General features: G+C 45.1%; 1 protein-coding gene across 1 annotated transcript in view; it reads right to left on the reverse strand.

Moving 5' to 3' along the window:
- Positions 1-10557: 10557 nt before the first annotated feature.
- The window catches only part of LOC141107687 (cytochrome P450 2G1-like), a 76098-nt gene continuing 62689 nt past the window's right edge, over positions 10558-23966 (reverse strand). Inside the window, exons 6-9 of the mRNA XM_073598591.1 lie at positions 23110-23251; positions 16492-16679; positions 16005-16146; positions 10558-15441 (exon numbers count right to left, since the gene is read on the reverse strand). Coding sequence (XP_073454692.1) covers positions 15260-15441; positions 16005-16146; positions 16492-16679; positions 23110-23251 — 654 coding nt within the window. The 3' untranslated portion in view covers positions 10558-15259. The remainder of the gene's footprint in view (positions 15442-16004; positions 16147-16491; positions 16680-23109; positions 23252-23966) is intronic.

Raw genomic sequence — 23966 nt, forward strand, 5'->3', positions numbered from 1 at the left:
TACCAGACCCTTCAGGTCTGGTATGGATTTTAAGGGGAACCCCGCGCCAAAAAAAAAAAAAACGGCGTGGGGTCCCCCCAAAAATCCATACCAGACCCTTATCCGAGCACGCAACCTGGCAGGCCGCAGGAAAAGAAGGGGGGACGAGAGTGCGGCCCCCCCCTCCTGAACCGTACCAGGCCACATGCCCTCAACATTGGGAGGGTGCTTTGGGGTAGCCCCCCAAAACACCTTGTCCCCATGTTGATGAGGACAAGGGCCTCATCCCCACAACCCTGGCCGGTGGTTGTGGGGGTCTGCGGGCGGGGGGCTTATCGGAATCTGGAAGCCCCCTTTAACAAGGGGACCCCCAGATCCCGCCCCCCCCCCTGTGTGAAATGGTAAGGGGGTACAAAAGTACCCCTACCATTTCACTAAAAAACTGTCAAAAATGTTAAAAATGACAAGAGACAGTTTTTGACAATTCCTTTATTTAAATACTTCTTCTTTCTTCTACCTTCCTTCATCTTCTGGTTCTTCTGGCTCTTCTGGTTCTTCCTCCGGCGTTCTCGTCCAGCATCTCCTCCGCGGCGTCTTCTATCTTCTTCTCCTCGGGCCGCTCCGCACCCATGGCATGGGGGGAGGCTCCCGCTCTTCTCTTCTTCTTCATCTTCTTCTCTTCTTCTTTTCTTCTCTTCTTCATTTTCTTCTCCGGGCCGCTCCTCACACATGCTAGCATGGCGGGAGGCTCCCGCTGTGTGACGGCGCTCCTCGTCTGACAGTTCTTAAATAACGGGGGGCGGGGCCACCCGGTGACCCCGCCCCCCCTCTGACGCACGGTGACTTGACGGGACTTCCCTGTGACGTCACGGGGAATGCCACAGGGAAGTCCCGTCATGTCCCGTGCGTCAGAGGGGGCGGGGTCACCGGGTGGCCCCGCCCCCCGTTATTTAAGAACTGTCAGACGAGGAGCGCCGTCACACAGCGGGAGCCTCCCTTCATGCCAGCATGGATGCGGAGCGGCCCGGAGAAGAAAATGAAGAAGAGAAGAAGATGAAGAAGAAGAGAAGAGCGGGAGCCTCCCCCCCACTCCATGGGTGCGGAGCGGCCCGAGGAGAAGAAGATAGAAGACGCCGCAGAGGAGATGCTGGACGAGAACGCCGGAGGAAGAACCAGAAGAGCCAGAAGAACCAGAAGAACCAGAAGATGAAGGAAGATAGAAGAAAGAAGAAGTATTTAAATAAAGGAATTGTCAAAAACTGTCTCTTGTCATTTTTAACATTTTTGACAGTTTTTTAGTGAAATGGTAGGGGTACATACCCCCTTACCATTTCACACAGGGGGGGGGCCAGGATCTGGGGGTCCCCTTGTTAAAGGGGGCTTCCAGATTCCGATAAGCCCCCTGCCCGCAGACCCCCACAACCACCGGCCAGGGCCCTTGTCCTCATCAACATGGGGACAAGGTGTTTTGGGGAGCTACCCCAAAGCACCCTCCCAATGTTGAGGGCATGTGGCCTGGTACGGTTCAGGAGGGGGGGCGCACTCTCGTCCCCCCCTCTTTTCCTGCGGCCTGCCAGGTTGCGTGCTCGGATAAGGGTCTGGTATGGATTTTTGGGGGGACCCCACGCCGTTTTTTTTTTTTTTTTTTTGGCGCGGGGTTCCCCTTAAAATCCATACCAGACCTGAAGGGTCTGGTATGGAATTTAGGGGGAACCCCACGTCATTTTTTTTTTAAAATTTTGGCTGGGGTTCCCCTTAATATCCATACCAGACCTGAAGGGCCTGGTATGGAATTTAGGGGGACTCCCACGTCATTTTTTTTTTTTTAATTTTGGTTCGGGGTTCCCCTTTGGGGAATTCCCATGCCGTTTTTATCAATGAACTTCTATGTGTATTGTCGGCAATGCAATAGCCGCGGGTAGTTTTAAATGAGTTTTTTCCTTCAAAATGTCATTTTGCTGTCAGACTGTTCTAAACACAGGAAACATGCGCCCCTTTACAGGCATACTATAGACACCCCCCAGGTACGAAATTTAAAGGGATATTACACTTTTATTGTTTGACTTTAAGCATTATTAAAATCACTGCTCCTGAAAAAACAGCCGTTTTTAAAACTTTTTTTTGCATTGATCCATGTCCCCTGGGGCAGGACCCAGGTCCCCAAACACTTTTTATGACAATAACTTGCATATTAGCCTTCAAAATTAGCACTTTTGATTATTCATGTTCGTGTCCCATAGACTTTAACGGCGTTCGCGTGTTCGAACAAACTTTTTTCCTGTTCGCATGTTCTGGTGCGAACCGAACAGGGGGGTGTTCGGCTCATCCCTATTCGCTAGTCACTAGTCTGTCTCTGAGGGATCTGGTACGCTTAAAAGTAATTAAGGGATCCTTTGTTATGAATTGATTCAATGTGGGATCAATAAGAAGGATATGCCAGTGTTTCTGTAAAATTTTTCTAAGAGCTTTATGTTCTTTGCTAAAGGTGGTAATGATCCTAGTTTGTGTTTGTTGAAACTTCCTGGACCCTTTCAGTAGTTTATCAAAGAGTAAATTGTTTCTGTTTTTTCTTTAGCTCTTCTAAAAGTTTTTTTAGACTTGTATCCACGTTGGAGCAATCTAGTTTGTAATTTTTTGGCTTCGATGAGAAACATGTTCTCCTCAGAGCAAATTCTACGGATCTGAAGATACTGTGTGTAGGGGATGGATTTGATAAGAGGTGCTGGATGAAAACTGGTAGCGTGTAGGATGGTTTGGATCAGTGCACAAAGCAAGGTCCAAATGTTACCAAGAAGTATATGACTCCATTGAGAAATGTGCTTTCATTGTGGTCACTGCGTGTAATATTCTGTAAATGGACAAGATAATCCTGTGACTGATCTCCTCCTTTAACAGATTGTAATGAAAATTCATCAGCAGTTAGAGGACAGGGCATCCCTGCACAGAAGATTATTAACAGGATCCATTAGCCTGCACAAAATGAGACATACTTCATTACAGATAAGTTAGATCACTAAAGCTATACAGAATGTTTCTTTTAGCTAAAAACTTCAGATTTAATATAAAGATTCATATAAATAAAACAAATGAAAATGGCAAACTGCAAGTTTCTGTGCTTGCCAAGTATTGTCAATAGGATTTAGATCAGAGCTCGTAGAAGGCCACTTCAAAATTGTCCAGAGTTTTGTTGCCTTTAGCTGTGTGTTTTAGGTCATTATCCTGTTGGACGAACCATCAGTGGGACAGCTATAAAGATTTCTGACACTGGGCAGTACATTTCCCTCCAGGATTCCTTCATAGTCTTGACATTTCATTGTGTTCGGCATAGATTGACGAAACCCTGTGCTTGATGCACAAAGCAACTCCAAAACATAACCAAGCCTCCTCAGTGTTTCACAGTAGATGTAGTGTTAATTTTTTCATCTGTGAACATGGCGCTGATATGACTTGCCAGAAAACTCATCGGTCCAAAGAAATAAATAAATCACCAGGACCAGATGGCTTGCACGTGAGGGTCCTTAAGGAACTCAGTCAAGTAATTGCCAGACCGCTGTTCCTAATTATTTTCGAACACTCTACTGACTGGTATGGTACCAACTGATTGGAGAAAAGCCAATTTAGCACCAGTCTTTAAAAAAGGACCAAGATATATCCCTGGGAACTACAGACCAGTTAGCCTAACATCAATAGTATGCAAGCTCTTGGAAGGGATGATAAGGGACTATATACAAGATTTTAGTAATGAATCATTCATGAAAAATCGTTCTTGCCAAATATATTAACCTTCTATGAGGAGGTGAGTTGTCATCTAGATCAGTTGTCATCAACCCTGTCCTCAGGGCCCACTAACAGGCCAGGTTTGCAATATAACTGAAATACATCACAGGTAATATCATTTGCTGCTTAGTGATTGCAATATTCTGGTCTGCATCTCCCCTAGGTAATACATAGAACCTAGCCTGTTAGTGGGCCCTGAGGAAAGGGTTGATGACCACTGATCTAGATGACGTAGATGTGGTGTATCTAGATTTTGTAAAGGCACTTAAAACAGTTCCCCACAAACGTTTACTTTACAAACTAAGGTCTGTCAGCATGGACCATAGTGTGAGTACCTGGATTGAAAACTGGCTACAAGGGCGAGTTCAGAGGGTAGTGATAAATGAGGAGTACTCGGAATGGTCAAGGGTGAAAAGTGAGGTCCACCATGGTTCTGTCCTGGAACCAATCCTATTTAATTTATAATAATAAATAATTTATAAACAGCTCAATCTCAGTATATGCAAACAATACTAAGCTAAGCAGGGCAGGATGTGAAAACCTTGCAAGAAGATCTGAACAAATTAACGGGGTGGGAAACTACATGGCAAATGAGGTTTAATATAGAAAAATGTAAAATAATGCATTAGATGGTAAAAACATGAATTCAATCTACTCACTTTGGGGAAACCTCTGGGGAAATCTAGGCTGGAAAAGGACCTGGGGGTCCTAGTAGATGACAGGCTTGACAACGGCAGGCAATGCCAAGCTGCTGCAAGCAAAGCTAATAGAACCTGAACATTCCTTCTGTCTCTTTACAGGTATGTGTCAGCTCAACCACATCTTCCACTGTTAAATGAAATTGGGATCTGCTTGCTGTCTCTGTGGTGTGTCTTTGGTATGTGTCAGCTCAACCACATCTTTCACCGTTAAATGAAATTGGGATCTGCTTGCTGTCTCTGTTGTGTGTCTTTGGTATGTGGCCTTCTCTATCTGTTGCCCTGTGTGCATAACCATGATGTTGTTTTTTCTTGCTCTGGACTATCTTACCTAAGTTTTATGTGTTGATCTTAACTTGGCCTCTGGCCTCTTGCTATTCTGACTTTAGAAGCAAAAAGTCCACTTTGATTGTTAGGCATTCTTATATTCACTCATGATTAATTAATGAACTTCAACCCCACCCTTATAACAGTATAAATTTGAGCATCCTTAAGGATTGCAGTGGCTTCTATCATTAAGGCTTCTATCTCTAAGTGATTATTTCTACAAGTGATATGCACTTCAATCTCTGCACTTCAGCGATTGCACGAAGCAAACAAATATAGCAATCTGCACTGGAAAGCACCTAACAGACTGCAGGTGACCCTGTCTCTCTATTAAGCTCTCCTCCCACTCTGTAACATGCACTCTCTACCACTGCTTCTGACACTCGTGTCCTCTCTCCTTAAACTCTCTTACCTTCACCCCACCTCCACCCGCCTGCTTATACATATCACCCTGCCTTCTGTCCTCCCCCCACTACTGCTCCTACCAACTCTTGCTCATTCTACATCCATATACTGATAAAACCTCCAGTACTCTGAGACATGCCCCTTCACATTAATCACATTCCCACATTACCTCCCTCACCCTCCTGCTTCTCCTAATCTCTGGTGACATATCCCCAAACCCTGGGCCACCATCATCTGTCTTTGCCCAATGCTCCCATCCCCCTACACCCTCTGGCAGGAGCCGCAACCCACAGAACTTGGTCTCTATTCCTCTTTCCAAAACCAGCCCCCCCTTTTCCTGTGCCCTTTGGAATGCACGTTCCGTCTGCAACAAAATCACCACCCTTCACGACCTCTTTATCACAAATTTGTTTAACCACTTGACGACCGCCTCACGCCGATTTACGTCGGCAAGGTGGCACGGACAGGCAAAATCACGTACATATACGTGATTTGCCTTCCGCGGGTGGGGGGTCCGATCGGTCCCCCCCCCGGTGCCCGAGGCAGTCGCCATTTCTTCCCAGGCGATGAGAGGTGAGGGGGAGGCCATCCATTGTTGGCCACCCCCTCCCGATCGCTCCCGGCGAATGAAAATGCTTCCTTTCCCTCTGTAATGTAAACAGAGGGAAAGAAAGTGATGTCATCCCTCCTCGAGTCGGTCTTTTTGATCCGGCGCCGAGGAGAGAAGACATCAAGCAAGTCTGCACAACACTACACTAACAGTAGAACACGCCAGGCACACTTGTCACCCCCCATCACCCCCCGATCACCCCCCGATCACCCCCCTGTACCCCCTGTCACTCTGACACCAATAGCATTTTTTTTTTTTTTTTGCATTGGTGTCAGTTTGTGTCAGTTACAAGTGTTAGGGCAGTTAGGTTAGCCCCCTTTAGGTCTAGGGTACCCCCCCTTAGGTCCAGGGTACCCCCCTAACCCCCCCTAATAAAAGTTAACCCCTTGATTACCCCCCGTCACCAGTGTCGCTAAGCGATCGTTTTTCTGATTGCTGTATTAGTGACACAGGTGACGCTAGTTAGGGAGGTAAGTATATAGGTTTGCTGTCAGTGTTTTATAGCGACAGGGACCCACATATACTACCTGCTAAAGGTTTTAACCCCCTGATTGCCCCCTAGTTAACACCAGCGATCATGGTATAAGTGTTACGGGTGACACTGGTTAGCTAGTTTGTTTTTTGTAGTTTATTACAGTTTATTACAGTTTATTATAGTTTTAGGGCACCCGCCGTTTATTACCTTATAAAGGTTTAACCCCCTAATTGCCCAGCGGTGATATAAATTACATTTTTAGGGTCAGATAAGGTCTGCGTCGCCCCAGGCAGCGTCAGGTTAGCGCCAGTACCGCTAAAACCCACGCACGCAGCATACACCTCCCTTAGTGCTATAGTATCTGAGCGGATCGATATCTGATCCGATCAGATCTATACTCCCCAGCAGTTTAGGGTTCCCTGAAACGCAGTGTTAGCGGGATCAGCCCAGATACCTGCTAGCACCTGCGTTTTGCTCCTCGTCCCAGCCCTGCCCAGCCCACCCAAGTGCAGTATCGATCGATAACTGACACTTACAAAACACTAAGCACACATAACTGCAGCGTTCGCAGAGTCAGGCCTGATCCCTGCGATCGCTAACAGTTTTTTGGTAGCGTTTTGATACAGTCGCTGACAGTCAGGAGCTTTTTTGCCTGTGAGTCTCACTAGTGTACCCCTAAATTTAGAGCCCAAAATGACAAATCGAAGGTACACTAGTGAAGAGGCCTACACGTTTCTGAGTATGACAGATAGTGAAGAGGAAGTCACTCATCTGTCAAGTTCAGGCTCAGAATACGAACCTGTAGAGGACAGCGGCTCCATGACAGATAGCTCTGACGACAGAGTTGTGGTCCCTGCTAAGGTCAGGCGTACCAGACCCCAATCTTCTTCTGTCCTTGAAGTGCAAGAACCGCAGGGCTCTCGTATGGAGCAGAGAAGTACTAGCGCCGCTATTCCTTCTGGTGAACTGGCAAGCACCAGCGGCCTAGTACACCCTGGTTGTACATCCAGCACTGCAGTATCACGTGGTGACGTGGCGAGTCCCATAAGTGCAGTTCAAGCTGGCGAGGTGGCAAGCACTAGTAGTGTCCCGCTGCCACCAAGAAGACAAAGACAGGCCCGTCGTGCCCATAGTGCCCTTCCTGCTGCATTGGCCAATCCGAATTGGGAACCCTCCACTTCTGCAGCACCCGTACTTCCCCCTTTCACTGGCCAACCCAGAATTCAGGTGGAAACAGTTGACTTTACGCCACTGGATTTTTATTCACTGTTTTTCACCGAAGATCTCTATAGATCTATTGTGGACCAAAGCAATTTATACGCTGGTCAACACATCGCCACTAATCCCCAGTCCTCCCTTGCCAGAGATTGGAGACCAATTACGGTCTCCGAATTTAAGACCTTTCTGGGCCTTTCCCTCCTCCTGGGGTTGAATAAAAAGAGTAAGTTGCGGTCATATTGGTCCACTGACCCAATTTACCATTCACCCTTGTTCTCTGCTTCCATGGCCAGGGCACGATACGAGCAGATTTTGCGGTTCATGCACTTCAACGACAATGAACTCTGTCGTCCTCGTGGAGACCCTGCATACGATCGGCTCTACAAAATTCGGCCCCTCGTAAACCACTTCAACCAACGTTTTGCAGACTTGTTTACCCCCCATCAAGTTGTCTGCATTGATGAGTCCCTGATTAAATTTTCTGGCCGCTTGTCATTCAAACAGTACCTTCCCAGCAAGCGTGCCAGATACGGGGTCAAGATGTATAAGCTCTGTGACAGGGCCACAGGCTATACATATAGTTTTATGGTTTACGAGGGCAAAGATAGTCACGTAGAGCCGACAAACTGCCCTGACTACATAGGAAGCGCTGGCAAGATAGTGTGGGACTTGGTGTCACCCTTATTCGGAAAGGGGTACCACTTGTACGTGGACAATTATTATACGAGCGTGCCACTTTTTAGTCACTTGTTTGATCAGCAGATTGGAGCATGTGGCACCGTGCGACCTAATCGCCGGGGCTTTCCCCAGCGGCTTGTAGATTCCCGTCTTAGGCTGGGGGAGAGAGCCTGCTTGAAGTATAATAATTTGCTCGCTATGAAGTGGAGGGATAAGAAGAATGTTTTCGTTCTCACCTCCCTTCATGCAGACACGACGACCCAAATTCCTACGGCGACTGGTGTTGTGGAGAAACCCCTCTGTGTCCACGAATACAACCTTAATATGGGAGGGGTGGACCTCAACGACCAGTTGTTGGCGCCGTACCTAGTTGCCCGTAAGGCCAGACGCTGGTACAAAAAAGTATCTGTTTATTTATTTCAATTGGCTTTGCTGAACGCTCATGTGCTATACAGAGCTTCAGGACAGACTGGATCCTTCCTTAAATTCCAGGAAGAGATCGTCAGAGCCCTTCTGTTTCCAGACGGTGCTCTACCTCACCTTCCCCAACCAAATGCAGTAAGCCGGCTGCATGAGCGGCATTTTCTTTATGCCATCCCGAGTACCCCTACCCAACGAGCCCCCCAAAAAAGATGTCGTGTCTGTAGCAAGCGCGGATTTAGGCGTGACACCCGGTCTTATTGTCCCTCCTGTCCTGGCAATCCTGGTCTTTGCATGGGTGAATGCTTTGAACGCTACCATACATTAGTTGAGTATTAGCGTAGGGTTCAGCACTGCACAGACTAGGCAAAAAAAAAAAAAATTGTCACTTTCCCGCAACTTGTGTCAAAAAAGAAAGTATTCCATGGACTCAACATGCCTCTCAGCAAATAGCTTGGGGTGTCTACTTTCCAAAATGGGGTCATTTGGGGGGGTTTTGTGCCATCTGGGCATTTTATGGGCTTCAAAACTGTGATAGGTAGTGAGGAGTGAAATAAAAAATTTATGCCCTTAGAAATCCTGAAGGCGGTGATTGGTTTTCGGGGCCCCGTACGCGGCTAGGCTCCCAAAAAAGTCCCCATACTCAGGAGAAGCAGCTGAATGTATTTTTGGGTGCAATTCCACATAGGCCCATGGCCTGTGTGAGCAATATATCATTTAGTGACAACTTTTTGTAAATATTTTTTTTTTTTTTTGTCATTATTCAATCACTTGGGACAAAAAAAATAAATATTCAATGGGTTCAACATGCCTCTCAGCAATTTTCTTGGGGTGTCTACTTTCCAAAATGGGGTCATTTGGGGGGTTTTGTACTGCCCTGCCATTTTAGCACCTCAAGAAATGACATAGGCAGTCATAAACTAAAAGCTATGTAAATTCCAGAAAATGTACCCTAGTTTGTAGACGCTATAACTTTTGCGCAAACCAATAAATATACGCTTATTGACATTTTTTTTACCAAAGACATGTGGCCGAATAAATTTTGGCCTAAATGTATGACTAAAATTGAGTTTATTGGATTTTTTTTATAACAAAAAGTAGAAAATATCATTTTTTTTCAAAATTTTCGGTCTTTTTCCGTTTATAGCGCAAAAAATAAAAACCGCAGAGGTGATCAAATGCCATCAAAAGAAAGCTCTATTTGTGGGAAGAAAAGGACGCAAATTTCATTTGGGTACAGCATTGCATGACCGCGCAATTAAAAGTTAAAGCGACGCAGTGCCAAATTGGAAAAAGACCTCTGGTCCTTAGGCAGCATAATGGTCCGGGGCTCAAGTGGTTAACCTACTTGCCATTACTGAAACTTGGCTTCATGAATCGGATACTACTTCTCTTGCCTCCCTCTCCCATGGGGGCCTTCTCTGGACTCACTCCCCCCAGACCAAGTGGACGGAAGGGAGGTGGAGTGGGAATCCTTCTAGCCCCATGCAGCATCTATCAGGTACTTCACCCACCTCCCTCTCTGACACTCTCCTCTTTTGAGGCACATTGCATTTGTCTATTCTCTCCCATTTCTCTAAGAATTGCTGTCATCTACCGGCCCCCTGGACCAGTATCAGCCTTCCTTAATGACTTCTCTGCCTGGCTACCCTACTTTCTCTCTTCTGAAATCCCCACAATTATTCTCGGGGACTTCAACATCCCTGTTAACACTAACACTACTATTACTTCTAAACTTCTCAGTCTAACCTCATCGATTGACCTGAAGCAATGGATACAGGCTCCTACCCACTCCAACGGCAACACTCTTGACCTTGTCTTCTCCTATCTGTACACTCTGTGCAACCTTTCCAACAATCCACTCCCACACTCTGATCACCACCTTATTAGTTTTGCTCTCTCCCTGTCTTCCACCTCCTCTCCCTCCAACCGCCTAACAGTTACACGTAGAAACCTTCGCCACCTCAACCCTTCTCTTCTCTGCTACTGATCACCTCTATGACAAAATCTCACCTCTGTCCTGCCCCAACCTAGCCACTTTCATCTAAAACAGCTCACTGTCTTCCTCCCTAGACAAGCTTGCCCCCCTCACTACACGCAGAATTAGGCCCCGACTGCTACAACCCTGGCAAACAGATGACACCAGAAGTCTCAGAAAACGTAGCCGCGCTCTTGAGCGCCTGTGGCATAAGACTAAGATCCAGGAAGACTTCACACAATATAAATCTGCCCTCCTAAAATACTTTTCCTGCCTTCACACTGCCAAACAGACCTACTTTATCACACTCATTAACACCTTCTCATCCAGTCCACGTCAACTCTTCTCTACCTTCAACACTCTACTCTGTCCTCCACTGCCTCCACCCACCAACTCACTCACTGCCCAGGAGATTGCCAATCACTTCAAAACTAAGATTGATACAATTCATGAGGAGATCACCAATGCGCAAAAACCTCTCCCATGCAACACCCCATGTCCACAGATACAATCATTACTTCCCTCATTCAACCCTGATACTATTACTGAGGTTGCTAAACTTTTATCTAACACTCATCTAACCACCTGCCCCCTGGATCCTGCTCCCTCGCAAATGCTACGCTCACCCTCTGACTCGATTCTACACTCTCTAACTCACATTTTCAACCTCTCCTTCTCTTGTGGCATCTTCCCAAACTCTCTAAAACATGCGCTAGTCACCTACATACTTAAAAAGCCCTCACTGGACCCCACCAATCTCAACAACTTATGTCCCATCTCCTTACTCTCTTTCTCCTCCAAACTTCTTGAAAGACTGGTCTACAACTGACTAAGCGACCATCTGACCATGAATAAACTTCTTGATCCCCTTCAGTCTGGTTTTCGCCCTCAACACTCCACGGAAACTGCTCTCCTTAAACTCTCAAATAACCTACTAATGGCTAAAACCAGTGGACACTATTCTGTACTACTTCTCCTGGATCTCTCTGCTGCCTTTGACACAGTGGACCACCCCCTTCTCCTCAAAAAACTCCACTCCTTTGGTCTCCATGACTGTATTTTTTGCTGGTTCTCATCCTACCTATCCCACCGCTCCTTCAGTGTCACTTACAACTCTACTTCCTCCTCTCCTCTTCCTTTTTCCATTGGGGTCCCCCAAGGTTCTGTTCTTGGACCTCTCCTTTTCTCAATCTACACCACCTCCTTGGGTCAGTTGATTGCCTCCCACGGCTTTAAATATCATCTCTACGCTGATGACACCCAATTCTATCTCTCCACCCCCCAGCTCTCTCCATCTGTCTCCTCACACATTACCAACTTACTAGCAGACATATCAGCCTGAATGTCACACCACTGCCTCAAACGCAACCTATCCAAAACCGAGCTAATGATATTTCCTCCTTCAGGTGCCACTTCCCCTGATTTCTCTGTCAATATCAACGACTCAACTATCAACCCATCTCCCCACGCCAAGGTCCTAAGTGTAATCCTGGACTCTGAACTAACCTTTCGACCCCACATTCTATCACTATCCAAAACTTGCCGCCTCAATCTCCGCAACATCTCCAAGATACGCCCCTTCCTAACCAATGTCACCACAAAGCTTCTAATCCACTCCCTGGTCATCTCCCACCTCGACTACTGCAACTCCCTCCTCATTGGTTTACCTCTAAATAGGCTATCCCCACTTCAGTCCATCATGAACGCTACTGCCAGGCTCATCAACCTCACAAACCGCTCAGCGTCTGCTACACCCCTCTGCCAATCCCTCCATTGGCTGCCACTCAGTCACCGAATTAAATTCAAGATACTAACTATAACTTACCAAGCCATCCACAACCTGGCCCCCAGCTACATCTCTAAACTAGTCACAAAATACCAACCTAATCGTTCTCTTCACTCCTCCCAAGACCTCCTGCTCTCAAACTCCCTTGTCACCTCATCCCATGCTCGCCTTCAGGACTTCTCCAGAGCCTCTCCCATCATCTGGAATGCTCTACCCCAATCCGTCCGATTTTCTCATACTTTATCCACTTTTAGACGATCCCTGAAAACTCATCTCTTCAGAGAAGCTCTGGCCCCCATCTAACAACTGTGCATTTATCTTCTCAATCAGCACATCACCCACAGTTATTACCTCTTGTATCTCTTGACCTTCCCTCTTAGATTGTAAGCTCTAAGGAGCAGGGCCCTCTGATTCCTACTGTATTAAAGTGTATTGTATTTGTACTATCTACCCTCAAGTTGTAAAGCGCTACGTAAACTGTTGGCGCTATATAAATCCTGTATAATAATAATAATAATAATAGAATATTGGCATGCATTAAAAAGGGGATTAACTCCAGAGATAAAAAGATAATTCTCCCACTCTACAAGACTCTGGTCTGCCGTACCTGGAGTATGCTGTCCAGTTCTGGGCTCCAGTCCTCAGGAAAGATGTGCTGGAAATGGAGAGAGTACAGAGAAGGGCAACAAAGCTAATAAAGGGACTGGAGGACCTTAGTTATGAGGAAAGATTACAAGCACTGAACTTATTCTCTCTGGAGAAGAGACGCTTGAGAGGGAATATGATTTCAATATACAAATACTGTACTGGTGACCCCACAATAGGGATAAAACTTTTCCGTGAAAGGACATTTAAAAAGACTCGCGGCCATTCACTAGAATTAGAAGAAAAACGATTTAACCAGAAACTGCGTAGAGGGTTCTTTATGGTAAGAGCGAATGTGGAATTCTCTTCCACAAGCAGTGGTTTCAGCAGGGAGCATAGATATTGATAATTTTAAAATACTATTAGATAGGCACCTAAATGACCACAACATACAGAGATATACAAGGTAATATTGACATAAAAACGCACACACAGGTTTGACTTGATGGACTTGATGTGTCTTTTTTCAACCTTACCAACTATGCAACTGACTTGGAATTTTATAGATAGGCAACTCCTATCTTTATATTGATTAGTGGCTTCAAAATTTATAATAACTACTACAGTAGGAAACAGACACAAAAGATGCACTCCGCATCTTTCCAAATAACCGTTCCCTACTGCAGTAGTTATTATTAATTTGGAACAAAAAATGAATTTGTTTTGTTTGTTTATGTACAAATCTAACAATGAAAAATGCATACATTTGAATCCAGGCACCTTATTGCCTCTATTGGAGGAAGCTATAGACAGAGAAAAAACACATGTGTTAAAATTCATGAAATCAGCTGCTGTGAGCCCAGTGCAGGATCCACTCCCTGAAGACCCAGATATTTAATTTTTTGTAGATTTGATCCTGGTTTTATACGGATGGCAATACCCATACTGAGTATGCAGTTTATCACTCAGAAGGATACTCTGTAATCAGCTCAAGAAGCAGAGCTCCATGTTTTAGCAAAGCCTGTGAGCTATAAAAAGAGTATTTTTTTTATTAATAGTCGAGATATAGAGGGTTTTTGGTTCCATTTGAAGGGCCAGAAGTTTGTTTTTACTTTGGCAGGTAAACCAATCAGGCATGCTAAGTTAAATTGATCGGCTGTTTTTTTCAGCCTTCCAGCTTCTTGCTGAGGTAGCCATACTAACATTAAAACTCACACATGGAAGCAGACCAGGCGACTCTAAGGATGCTGCATTTACAGCCCCGGACACTTGCTGGGTCTTTGCAACTCACAGATTCCACCCTAGTTGTGGCCCAGTATAGCTGGGATTAATAATTCCAAGTCACAATTATGTATTATCAGCCCTGTTGGTGGGCTTTGGTGAGATATCAGGGGTCTAAACAGACCCCTGACATCTCCCTTTGAGACAGGGAAAGGGCCTGAGGACACAGATTCCCCATTCCCTTTCTCTGCAGCCTCAGCATTGAAGATGAATAGACAGGAAATGGACAGGAAACAGCGGCTCCTGTTCATTCATAAACTGAAGCAGAGTAACACACAGTTTACTCTGCTCAGTTATTGCAGGGCACAGGAACGATCACTCACTGTGTCCAATTCAGAGAAGGAAGGGGTCAGTAAATATGTTTTTCTCCGCTCACCATTCTGACATCCCCCACAGAATCCGGCGGGAGAGGAGAGGAGGGAAGCCGGCTGCGGGGGAGACGAGGTGGGGGTGAAGGAGGAGCACACAGCAGGGCAGAGGAGGAGGACACAGGGGTCCAGAGAACACGGGGGCAGAGGAGGATGATGACAGGGCGGACATTGGGGGGATGATCGGTGGGGCGGGGGGGACAGTTGCTAGCACTGATCTGCCTGTATGGTATTTTAGCTGACAGCCACAGGGGGAGAGGAGAAGCTGCTGTCTGAAAAGCAATGCAGAGAGATCGGTGCTTGGAACTGTCCCCCCGCCACACCAATCATCCCTGGATGTCAAGGGACAATCATCCATATGTGCAGAGTGGGTCACAGTGTCCCCCCCCCCTTTGGGGGCCCATGTGCAGTGAACACCCCACACACATGGATGATACACCACTGCTCTTGGCGCTGGTGCCTCCCAGCCTTTTAAGGAATTTAGGATGCCAGGAGGCGGGGATTGTGATCGGGAGCGTTCCGATCATGTAACCGCCGTGACAGCCATTCACGGCAGTTACATGATCGAAATGCTCCCTATCTAGAGAATTTTAAAAAAACATTTTATTATCATTTAATACAGATGTTTATGTCAGTGACTGAGCTTCTTTATCTGGTGGAAGAGTCCAGTAGATCTAGCGAGGAATGAATGACAGCTCATACTTTATGGGGGTATTTAAGAACCCTTTCAACTTAGGAGCCACATCAGTTTCAGAGAATTCCGTCTTAGAAGTCAATGTGAAGTTTTGCAAGATGGTGGTAAGAAAGATAAATATTTCCATCCGGGCCAAACCTTCTCCAGGGCAGCTCCTCTTACCTAAAAAGATATTTCATTTCAGTTTCCATCCCATAGTAGGATACTGTACATGACCACACCTGATTATTTTACTACAAGATTTGTAATCCTACGTGTTTGATATGTGAATGGTGATCACTGATCAGCTATGAGTCAATTTCTGTCCATGAACAGAATACCTTTCTTCAGATTGTGGGCATATATATGTATGCATTATATTACCAAAAGTATTGGGACACCTGTCTTTACACACACATGAACTTTAATGGCTTCCCAGTCTTAATAATATAATAGTGTATATATTTTTTCAATTTAGTTAGCAAACAGTTCTTTTAGGAAGCACCTTTGGCAGCCTGATTTATCAGCATGTTGGCCAACCAAGTCTCAAAAGCGGCTTGACAATCTCTCTAAATAAAACATTTGATGATTTGTGGCACTCTGGTGAGATATTGGAATCGGGCTGATTATTGCAAGTCATCAAATTAGTAGCAATACTTGACTAATATCAGACTGTTTTGAACATGGTTACTTACACACCATATGATAATTAATCACAATATCTTGTTATTGATAAGTTGACCCACCTACGGAGAAAGCCATGAAGGCATCATTTTTTTTGAATTGCCCGTTTTCATCCAGGAAGTGGCTGGGATTGAACTTGTATGGAGTAGCAAAATGCATGGTTTCACGGTGGACAGTGCAGAGCAAAGTGTAGACATCTGTGCCCTGAAGAAAGTATATTAAAAAAGTCAATCAAAGGGTAAATCAAATAAAGGGCCCAGTTTGGGTACTCTATACCCTATTTGTTTGTATATATACTTGTAAAAGGTTACACAGATCGTGGCCTGCTCCCTCCTCAGTGGCTGTGATTGACAGCAGCAAGAGCCAATCTTGCTGCTGTATCTGAGCCAACAAGGAGGGAGGGAGCTAAGAGAGCTTCTGCTGTTGTGCACAGAGCTGGATCGATATCAGGCTCAGGTAAGTATAGGGAGGGGGGAGGGGCTGAGGGTGAGCTGCAATCAGAAGTATTTTGCTTTTAGTACCACTTTAATATGTTTTAATGTTACCTACCTTGGGGATATAATATCCTCTAAACATTGTGTCTTTTGTCACCATATGTGGCACATTGAAAGGAACAATGTCACAAAATCTCTGCACCTCATGGATTACAGCTTGTGTGTATGGCATTTCAAACCTGTCGCTCATGTTTACTATTCTGTCTCGTCCAATCACCCGATCAATTTCTTCATGAAGTTTATCTGGTAGAAAAAATGCACATAAAATAAAAAAGGAAAAAGAACAGAAATATATTTATTTTATTATTATTATTATTATTATTATTATTATAGTGGTTGTAAAGCTAGAAGGTTTGCATTCTATGCATTAAGGTAAAAAACTTGCCATGGTCTGCTCACTCCCCAGCCCCCCTTATAATTACCTGAGCCTGATCTTGATCCAGTGATGGGCATGAGAGCAGTGGTTCTCTTTCTCCTCATTGGCTCAGAGACAGCAGTGGGAGCCATTGGCTCTTGCTTCTGTCAATCACAGCCAGTGAGGGGAGGGTGGAGCTGAGCCACGTTTTGTTTGTGAATGGACACACAAAGTGGGGCTCCAAAACGAGCCCACGTGAGTGCCCTATAGCTATGGGGCACTCGCCAGGGAGAGGGGCCAGGAGCTGTGGTGGAGGACCTGAGGAGGATCGGGTATGCTCTGTGTAAAACCAATGCAAGTGTAGCACCCTCACTGTTGCTGGTGTAGGTGGCTGTGCAGTGCTTCAAAGGTTGTGGCTTTGTTACCTCCCCATGTCTTCTGGAACTCTCTGGATATTTCCAGAACATAGTTAGTGGAGGGACAAGGCTGCAGCCTGAATTTTTATGGAGTTTCCACCAATACCTGGGGGGGCAGGGCCCAGAAGTTGGGGAAACAACCCATAAATACTCAGAAGCCTGGCAGTCTAAGAGCAGAGAGTCTGGGGTCCAGTTTTCTGGAGGAGACCCCTGTTTTGGGGGCTCTGTTCCTAAGGCAGAAGAAAGAGTGAGAGAGAGGTGGGAAGCTTCACGTCTTTACTCAGTCCAGTCTCAGCTAGGCTTAGCTTTGGACACCAAGCCAGGAACAGCCTACACAGCAGAGAGGCTAGTGCAGCAGCTTTCTGGATTCAAGAAACGACCTAAAGGGAACTGAGTCAGTACAAACCAGCATCACACCCAAAGCCACAGAGAGGATAGTGCAGTGCAATACCACACATGTCTGGGGATTCCCTTAAATTCCAGGGATTTCCTTTTACTTCCTGTTTTGGCTATGGGACAGGAAGTGAAGGGAAATCACCCCAATCACACACAGATGGCAAAAAATAAACTGACAGGTATTATGACCTTCCCCCATTTGATCCAAAGTGAAAAAAAAAACATTTTTTGCCTATAGTTCTTCTTCTAAAATGTTAAAGCATCCAGCAGGCAGAGTGGGAACCTCATAATGGCCACAGCAGATGTGGAGACTCAGGAACTTAACACAGAGATCCTTATAATACATGTCAAACACGAGGCCCTCTGGGCCATTTCATGTGGCCCTCGCACCTCTCCTGCAGCTCCACCTCTAGCTTCTTCCCAACAGCAGCACGAAGTATATGGGGTGCACTGTGATGTAAGGGAGGGTGGGTGACTCTTGACGTCTGATAGTGGGTGAGGGGGGTCTTGACATCTGATAAAGAGGGGGGGTGTTCTGGACATCTGCTTATTTTTATTATGAGAATAATACTATTCTATGCCAGTTGAAAAGGATAGTTGGTATTATCCTCAAGAAAATTTATTGGAGACTGCTCAGATAGAACACAATGGCAGAACAATATTCTGTCTGTGCAGTCTACAATAAAGTTTCTTGTGGATGATACAAGTGGTGTGAGACCCTCCTTTGCAGACTTGCATCATCTGTTACATGTGTGTGAATGAGCTTCATTATTCAGGAATGATGTTCTCCTACTTTAACCCAAAAACGGGTAACTCTCCCTAACCTTCCTTAAGCCTTGGAGCTGTCCGCATCAATAAAATATTTAGGAGTGAAGGTCATTTGAGGCACTATATAGAGAAAACATTCCACGTTTATATAAATCCATATATGCAACCCACGCTCATTGGAAACATCATCCAATCTCCTTTTTAGGCCGTATCACTTCTATCAAAATGAACATCCTCCCCAAGATCCTCTACCTTTTTGGAATGTTACCCATACCTATTCCCCCTACCCATCTTAAGAAACTCCAAACAGACATTTTAGTTTTGTTTGGGATTACAAAAGGCACAGAATATCAGAACAATGGTTGCCTAGTGCTTCTAAACTTGTTGAAATACTATCAAGCGACTCAACTACGAGCTATTGCCTTATTTACATATAATTGCTGGATGAAAATAGAAAAGCTCTGGCTCACACCCTTTCACTCCAATAATTTGTTATGGAATGCTGATGCAATTGTTGACTCCTCCAATCTTCTTCAGTGTCTTCCACAGACCACAGAGAATGTAAATTCTCTGTGGTCTGTGAAGGACACTGAAACATAGACATATTCTTATGTCGCCAGTTTCTTTAAAAACAGCCTTCCTCTTCAATCCCAAAGTGCCAGATAGTCTGACTTCTCCAATGTGCCATCCCTGGATGTCGGAGAAATTATTTCAATTTAGCCACCTGGTTGACGCCAGGACAAGGAAACTGCTATCTTGTGATACACTTAGAGATGGATTTCATTTACCACATCGAGTGTAGCATAGATACATAATTATGAACAATCTATTACTCCCTCCCCACAGTTCTCTGAATTTACTCCCTTCGTGAGGACAGTGCTGGCAGGTCCCTCCTAGAATGGTTTATAACATTTTAATTATATATACCACGCAAATCCAGGGAAACCCTTACATGTGCAAGCGAGCGTGGGCTGTCAGTGTAGTTTTCGGAGTAAGTGTTGTTGCTATGGCCAGGGATTGGTGAGAGGCCCTTGTGGCCATTATCTGTGGATGTCACTAATTGCAGTGTTGGCACTTTGAAAAAAATAAGTTGGTTTTGTGTTGCAGTTTGGGCACTCGGGCTCAAAAAGGTTCGACATTACTGCCCTAAATAGACTCTAATACTATGTATTGATTTTCTTCTTAGTAGGTGTTCAGTGGTCAAGAGGGAGCAGAGTGTGATACTTATCCTTATACACTTTTTTATTTTTTTTATTTTTCATCCTTTTTTGGTCTTCCCTTTTTTTCTGTTTACTTTGTCACAAAACTTTTTTTTTCATTTTGGATAGCATAAGGAAAAAGTATATATACATATACAGAGGATGTGGGACTTTGTGTGAAGCATATGGCAGCAAAAGGGTAATTGGGTGAATAAAAAGGAATTTTATTAAACATATATTGTACATACATATTACCAGGTAGCATAGATAAATAACATACATAAGGTAATGGGACCAATGAGCACAGTCCATGGTACATAAACTGGTGACAAAAAAAGTATGCAAAAAACAAGGTAATAACCATAGATACTAAAATGGTAATTTCATATAGTAGAAATATTTAAAATTCTCATGTTCACCACGACATATGAGTGTATAGCAATGTTTTGAAAGGATATGACCTGCAGGACCTATGGCCTCACTGAGCCTGTGGGGATACGAAATATATCATAACTTAAAATTCTTGATAAAACAGGTAGATAAAAGGCAATCAGTAGCTCTACGCGTTTCGTGGCTACGGCCACTGGTCAGGAGCAGGCACGTGTGGTTTCTATGAAAAATATTAAGATAAAAAAGCAATAGAAATTGTGAATAGTAAAGACAAGGTTAGGGGTAGAATACAGAACCACCATAACCAGGGCTTACTTACTAAGATTGGGCATGTTGAAGGTGCAATGGCAAGGCCCTGCAAGCAGTCCGGAAAACAACTCCACACCAGGAGCTGAGGTGGGCAGCCCCGCGGGTCTGGGAGGGGCGGTACTCACGGCAGGCACGGCAACCGAGGGCATTCTAGGAGTGAGGGGACAATAGTGAGCAAGAGGGGTAAGGGGGACAACGGGGGGGGGGGGGGGAGGGGGGAGGAAAAAACAGTGGGGAAAGAAAGAAAGTGGAAGACAAGATAAGAAAAGGGGAAGGGGGAGAAAGGATAAGGGAAAGGGGAAAAAAGGGGAGGGGGGATTGAAAAGCGAGGAAGAGAAGGGAGAAGAGGCAGGGATGGGGGGGGAGGGGAAAGGGGGAAGATATTTTCCTTAATAATATGAATAGGGATGGAAGCATCTGAGTCAGCTCTACCAGTTTAGATATACTAGTCCTTCTGCCATGAATGACCTATGTTTAGTCTCCCCTGGCTTAATTGTTTAACCTTGTAATTATATTAATTTGCTATTCCTTTAGAGATCTATACCTTTTACAGTCCATATTGTTCAATCAGTATGGTTGTGGTACTGTTGAAGGAGAGTGTGCCGGGCCATCTTGCGGTCGTTTTCCTCTCCTATTCTGGGGGCTGCGACGCGCCTTGCGGACATCCCCCCTCCCCCACCATGTTCATGGCCCGGGAGGGCGGATGTGTCGTCAATGAGTGTCGGTGTCATGCATCTGATGCTGCGCGCGAGGCGCCGTCCTGACGCCATCTCGTGTAGGTTATCTTTACCATACTCATGGGCTATGGGAAAGCTTGCTACGTGCCGGTGGCTATGGCACTGGAGGCCTTCTTCACACCATCCACCACACGCATTGGTTCTGTGTTGCTCCTCCTGGTCCTCTCACTGGGTTCCTCATAACACAAGGTAATTGGCATTATTCACTCAATTGTTTTATCACCATCACAAATTTTGGTCTCACTTGCTTTCACTCAACAGTTCTCTTCCACTTTCACTGATCACCCCCCCTTATCATTCATTTCCTTCCCCGTCCCCACGTCCTTACTCCACTCCTTCCCCCCCTATCTTCCCCCTTCCCCCCCCCCCCCCATCCCTGCCTTGCTCCCTCTTCTCCCTTCTCTTCCTCGCTTTTCAATCCCCCCACCCCTCTTTTCCCCTTTCCCTTACCCTTTCTCCCCCTTCCCCTTCTCCTTCTCTTGCTTTCCACTTTCTTTCTTTCCCCACTGTTTTTTCCTCCCCCCTCCTTTTCCTCCCCCCCCGTTGTCCCCCTTACCCCTCTTGCTCACTATTGTCCCCTCACTCCTAGAATGCCCTCGGTTGCCGTGCCTGCCGTGAGTACCGCCCCTCCCAGACCCGCGGGGCTGCCCACCTCAGCTCCCAGTGTGGAGTTGTTTTCCGGACTGCTTGCAGGGCCTTGCCATTGCACCTTCAACATGCCCAATCTTAGTAAGTAAGCCCTGGTTATGGTGGTTCTGTATTCTACCCCTAACCTTGTCTTTACTATTCACAATTTCTATTGCTTTTTTATCTTAATATTTTTCATAGAAACCACACGTGCCTGCTCCTGACGAGTGGCCGTAGCCACAAAACACGTAGAGCTACTGATTGCCGTTTATCTACCTGTTTTATCAAGAAATTCAAGTTATTATATATTTAGTACCCCCAAAGGCTCAGTGAGGCCATAGGTCCTGCAGGTCATATCCTTTCAAAACATTGCTATACACTCATATGTCGTGGTGAATCTGGGAATTTTAAATATTTCTACTATATGAAATTACCATTTTAGTATCAATTTATGGTTATTACCTTGTTTTTTGCATACTTTTGTTGTCACCAGTTTATGTACCATGAACTGTGCTCACTGGTCCCATTACCTTATGTATGTTATTTATCTATGCTACCTGGTAATATGTATGTACAATATATGTTTAATAAAATTCCTTATTCACCCAATTACCCTTTTGCTGCCATATGCTTCACACAAAGTCCCACATCCTCTGTATATGTATTTATACTTTTTTCCTTTTAATATAAATAGGATGGATATCCATGACCTCACCAGGCCATGATATCATCTAAAGTCCCTAGGGATGGAAATACTGGATCTTACCAGAGCATGGCTTCCAGAAAGTCCCTAATATTCCCCCTTTTTTCCTTGGATAGCATAAGAGAAGGTTATAATAGCTGTCAGATTTTTTTTTTCGCCATCTGTGTCCTATTGTGGAGATTTCCCTTCACTTCCTGTCCCATAGCCAAACAGGAAGTGAGAGGAAATCCCTGTCCCCATTGAAAGATTTCCCCAAAACTAAAAAATAAAAGTTTTGCCTTTAGTTATACTTTAAGGTGTACAACTGACATGGGTATGACCTATGTTAGTTCCCCCACAATTTTACCTTTATTAAGCAGAGAAATGGCTTGTTTATTGGATATATCCTATAATGTTGTTCTCCACTGAATAATAAGTAACGTTATCCCTAAAGTACCGTATCCCTAGACATCATCTTTCCTCTTACTTCTCTGCCTTTTGCTTTCTTTATGAGGTATACTGGCTACAAAATGCTTGATGTTGTAGGCTGCTTACAGTTTCTTGAAGTTTCTCTATGAAGTATATATTTGACATTTGATACTGATCAAATTTTGCATTGCAGAGTGCTGTGTATCTAAATAAATCAATAAAAATTGTAATTAATTGAAAAAAAAAAAGAATAAGCAATAGATGTAAGAAACTGTTAAATGTTTCACTGGTCCAGCATCTGCGAAAAACTGAGATATCACTGTTTGTGATGTGTTTGCAACTTTTCTATCCTTTCACTTACTTACCTTCTACTTCGGGATACTTTAAGAGGATAAGCAGTGCATGCCCAAGAGTGGTTTTCAAAGACTCCGTTGCTGCAATAAATAGGTTGTGGATTGTATACAGGAGATTTTTCATATTAAATTCCGTATTGGGGTCATCCTTCTCCTATGGAGACAATAGTGACACTTTAGACCATTGGAGGGCAAATTCAGTCAAGGGCTAATCAATCTCTTCTAGGGAAGAGTCACCAGAGTTTTAAGGAATCAGTAATGAATCCATTGACAACACAAAAACAGACAACATAGGAAAGGGCTGAAAAAGTGACAGTTCGGGTCCTTTCACACAGGCTTTCCGATCAGGTCCGCCTGTCAGTTTTTCAGGCAGACCTGATCGGACCCTCCAGTCTCCCCTATGGAGCGGCAGATGTCAGCGGACACATGTCCGCTGACACCCGCCACAATCCAATACTGCCTGCAAAATCCAGACAGATGGTGGTCCTATTTTCCATCCGTCTGGTGGATCGGATGAAAACGGACAGGCACTCTGCACAGTGGAGCGGACAGGACCTGTCACCCGCCTGCTCAGAGGAGCGATTCCCCGCTGAGCAAGTGGAATACGCAAGACGGAGGCACCTGTGTCAAAGGGGCCTGAACCAAATAAGGCCACATGTCCTCAACATTGGGGGCTGGGTGCTTTGGGGCCCCTACCCAAAGCGCCTTGTCACTATGTTGATGGAGACAAGGGCCTCTTCCTGACAACCCTGGGCTGTGGTTATCAGGGTCTGCGGGAGGGGGGATCCCCGAATTGTTCCGAAAAGTTGTAATGCGTTAGAAAATTAATAAATTAAACAAATTTTAACTAAAATGAAATTAAATTTAAC

Source organism: Aquarana catesbeiana, linkage group LG09, assembly GCF_042186555.1.
Source record: "Aquarana catesbeiana isolate 2022-GZ linkage group LG09, ASM4218655v1, whole genome shotgun sequence".
Classification (NCBI taxonomy): Eukaryota; Metazoa; Chordata; class Amphibia; order Anura; family Ranidae; genus Aquarana; species Aquarana catesbeiana.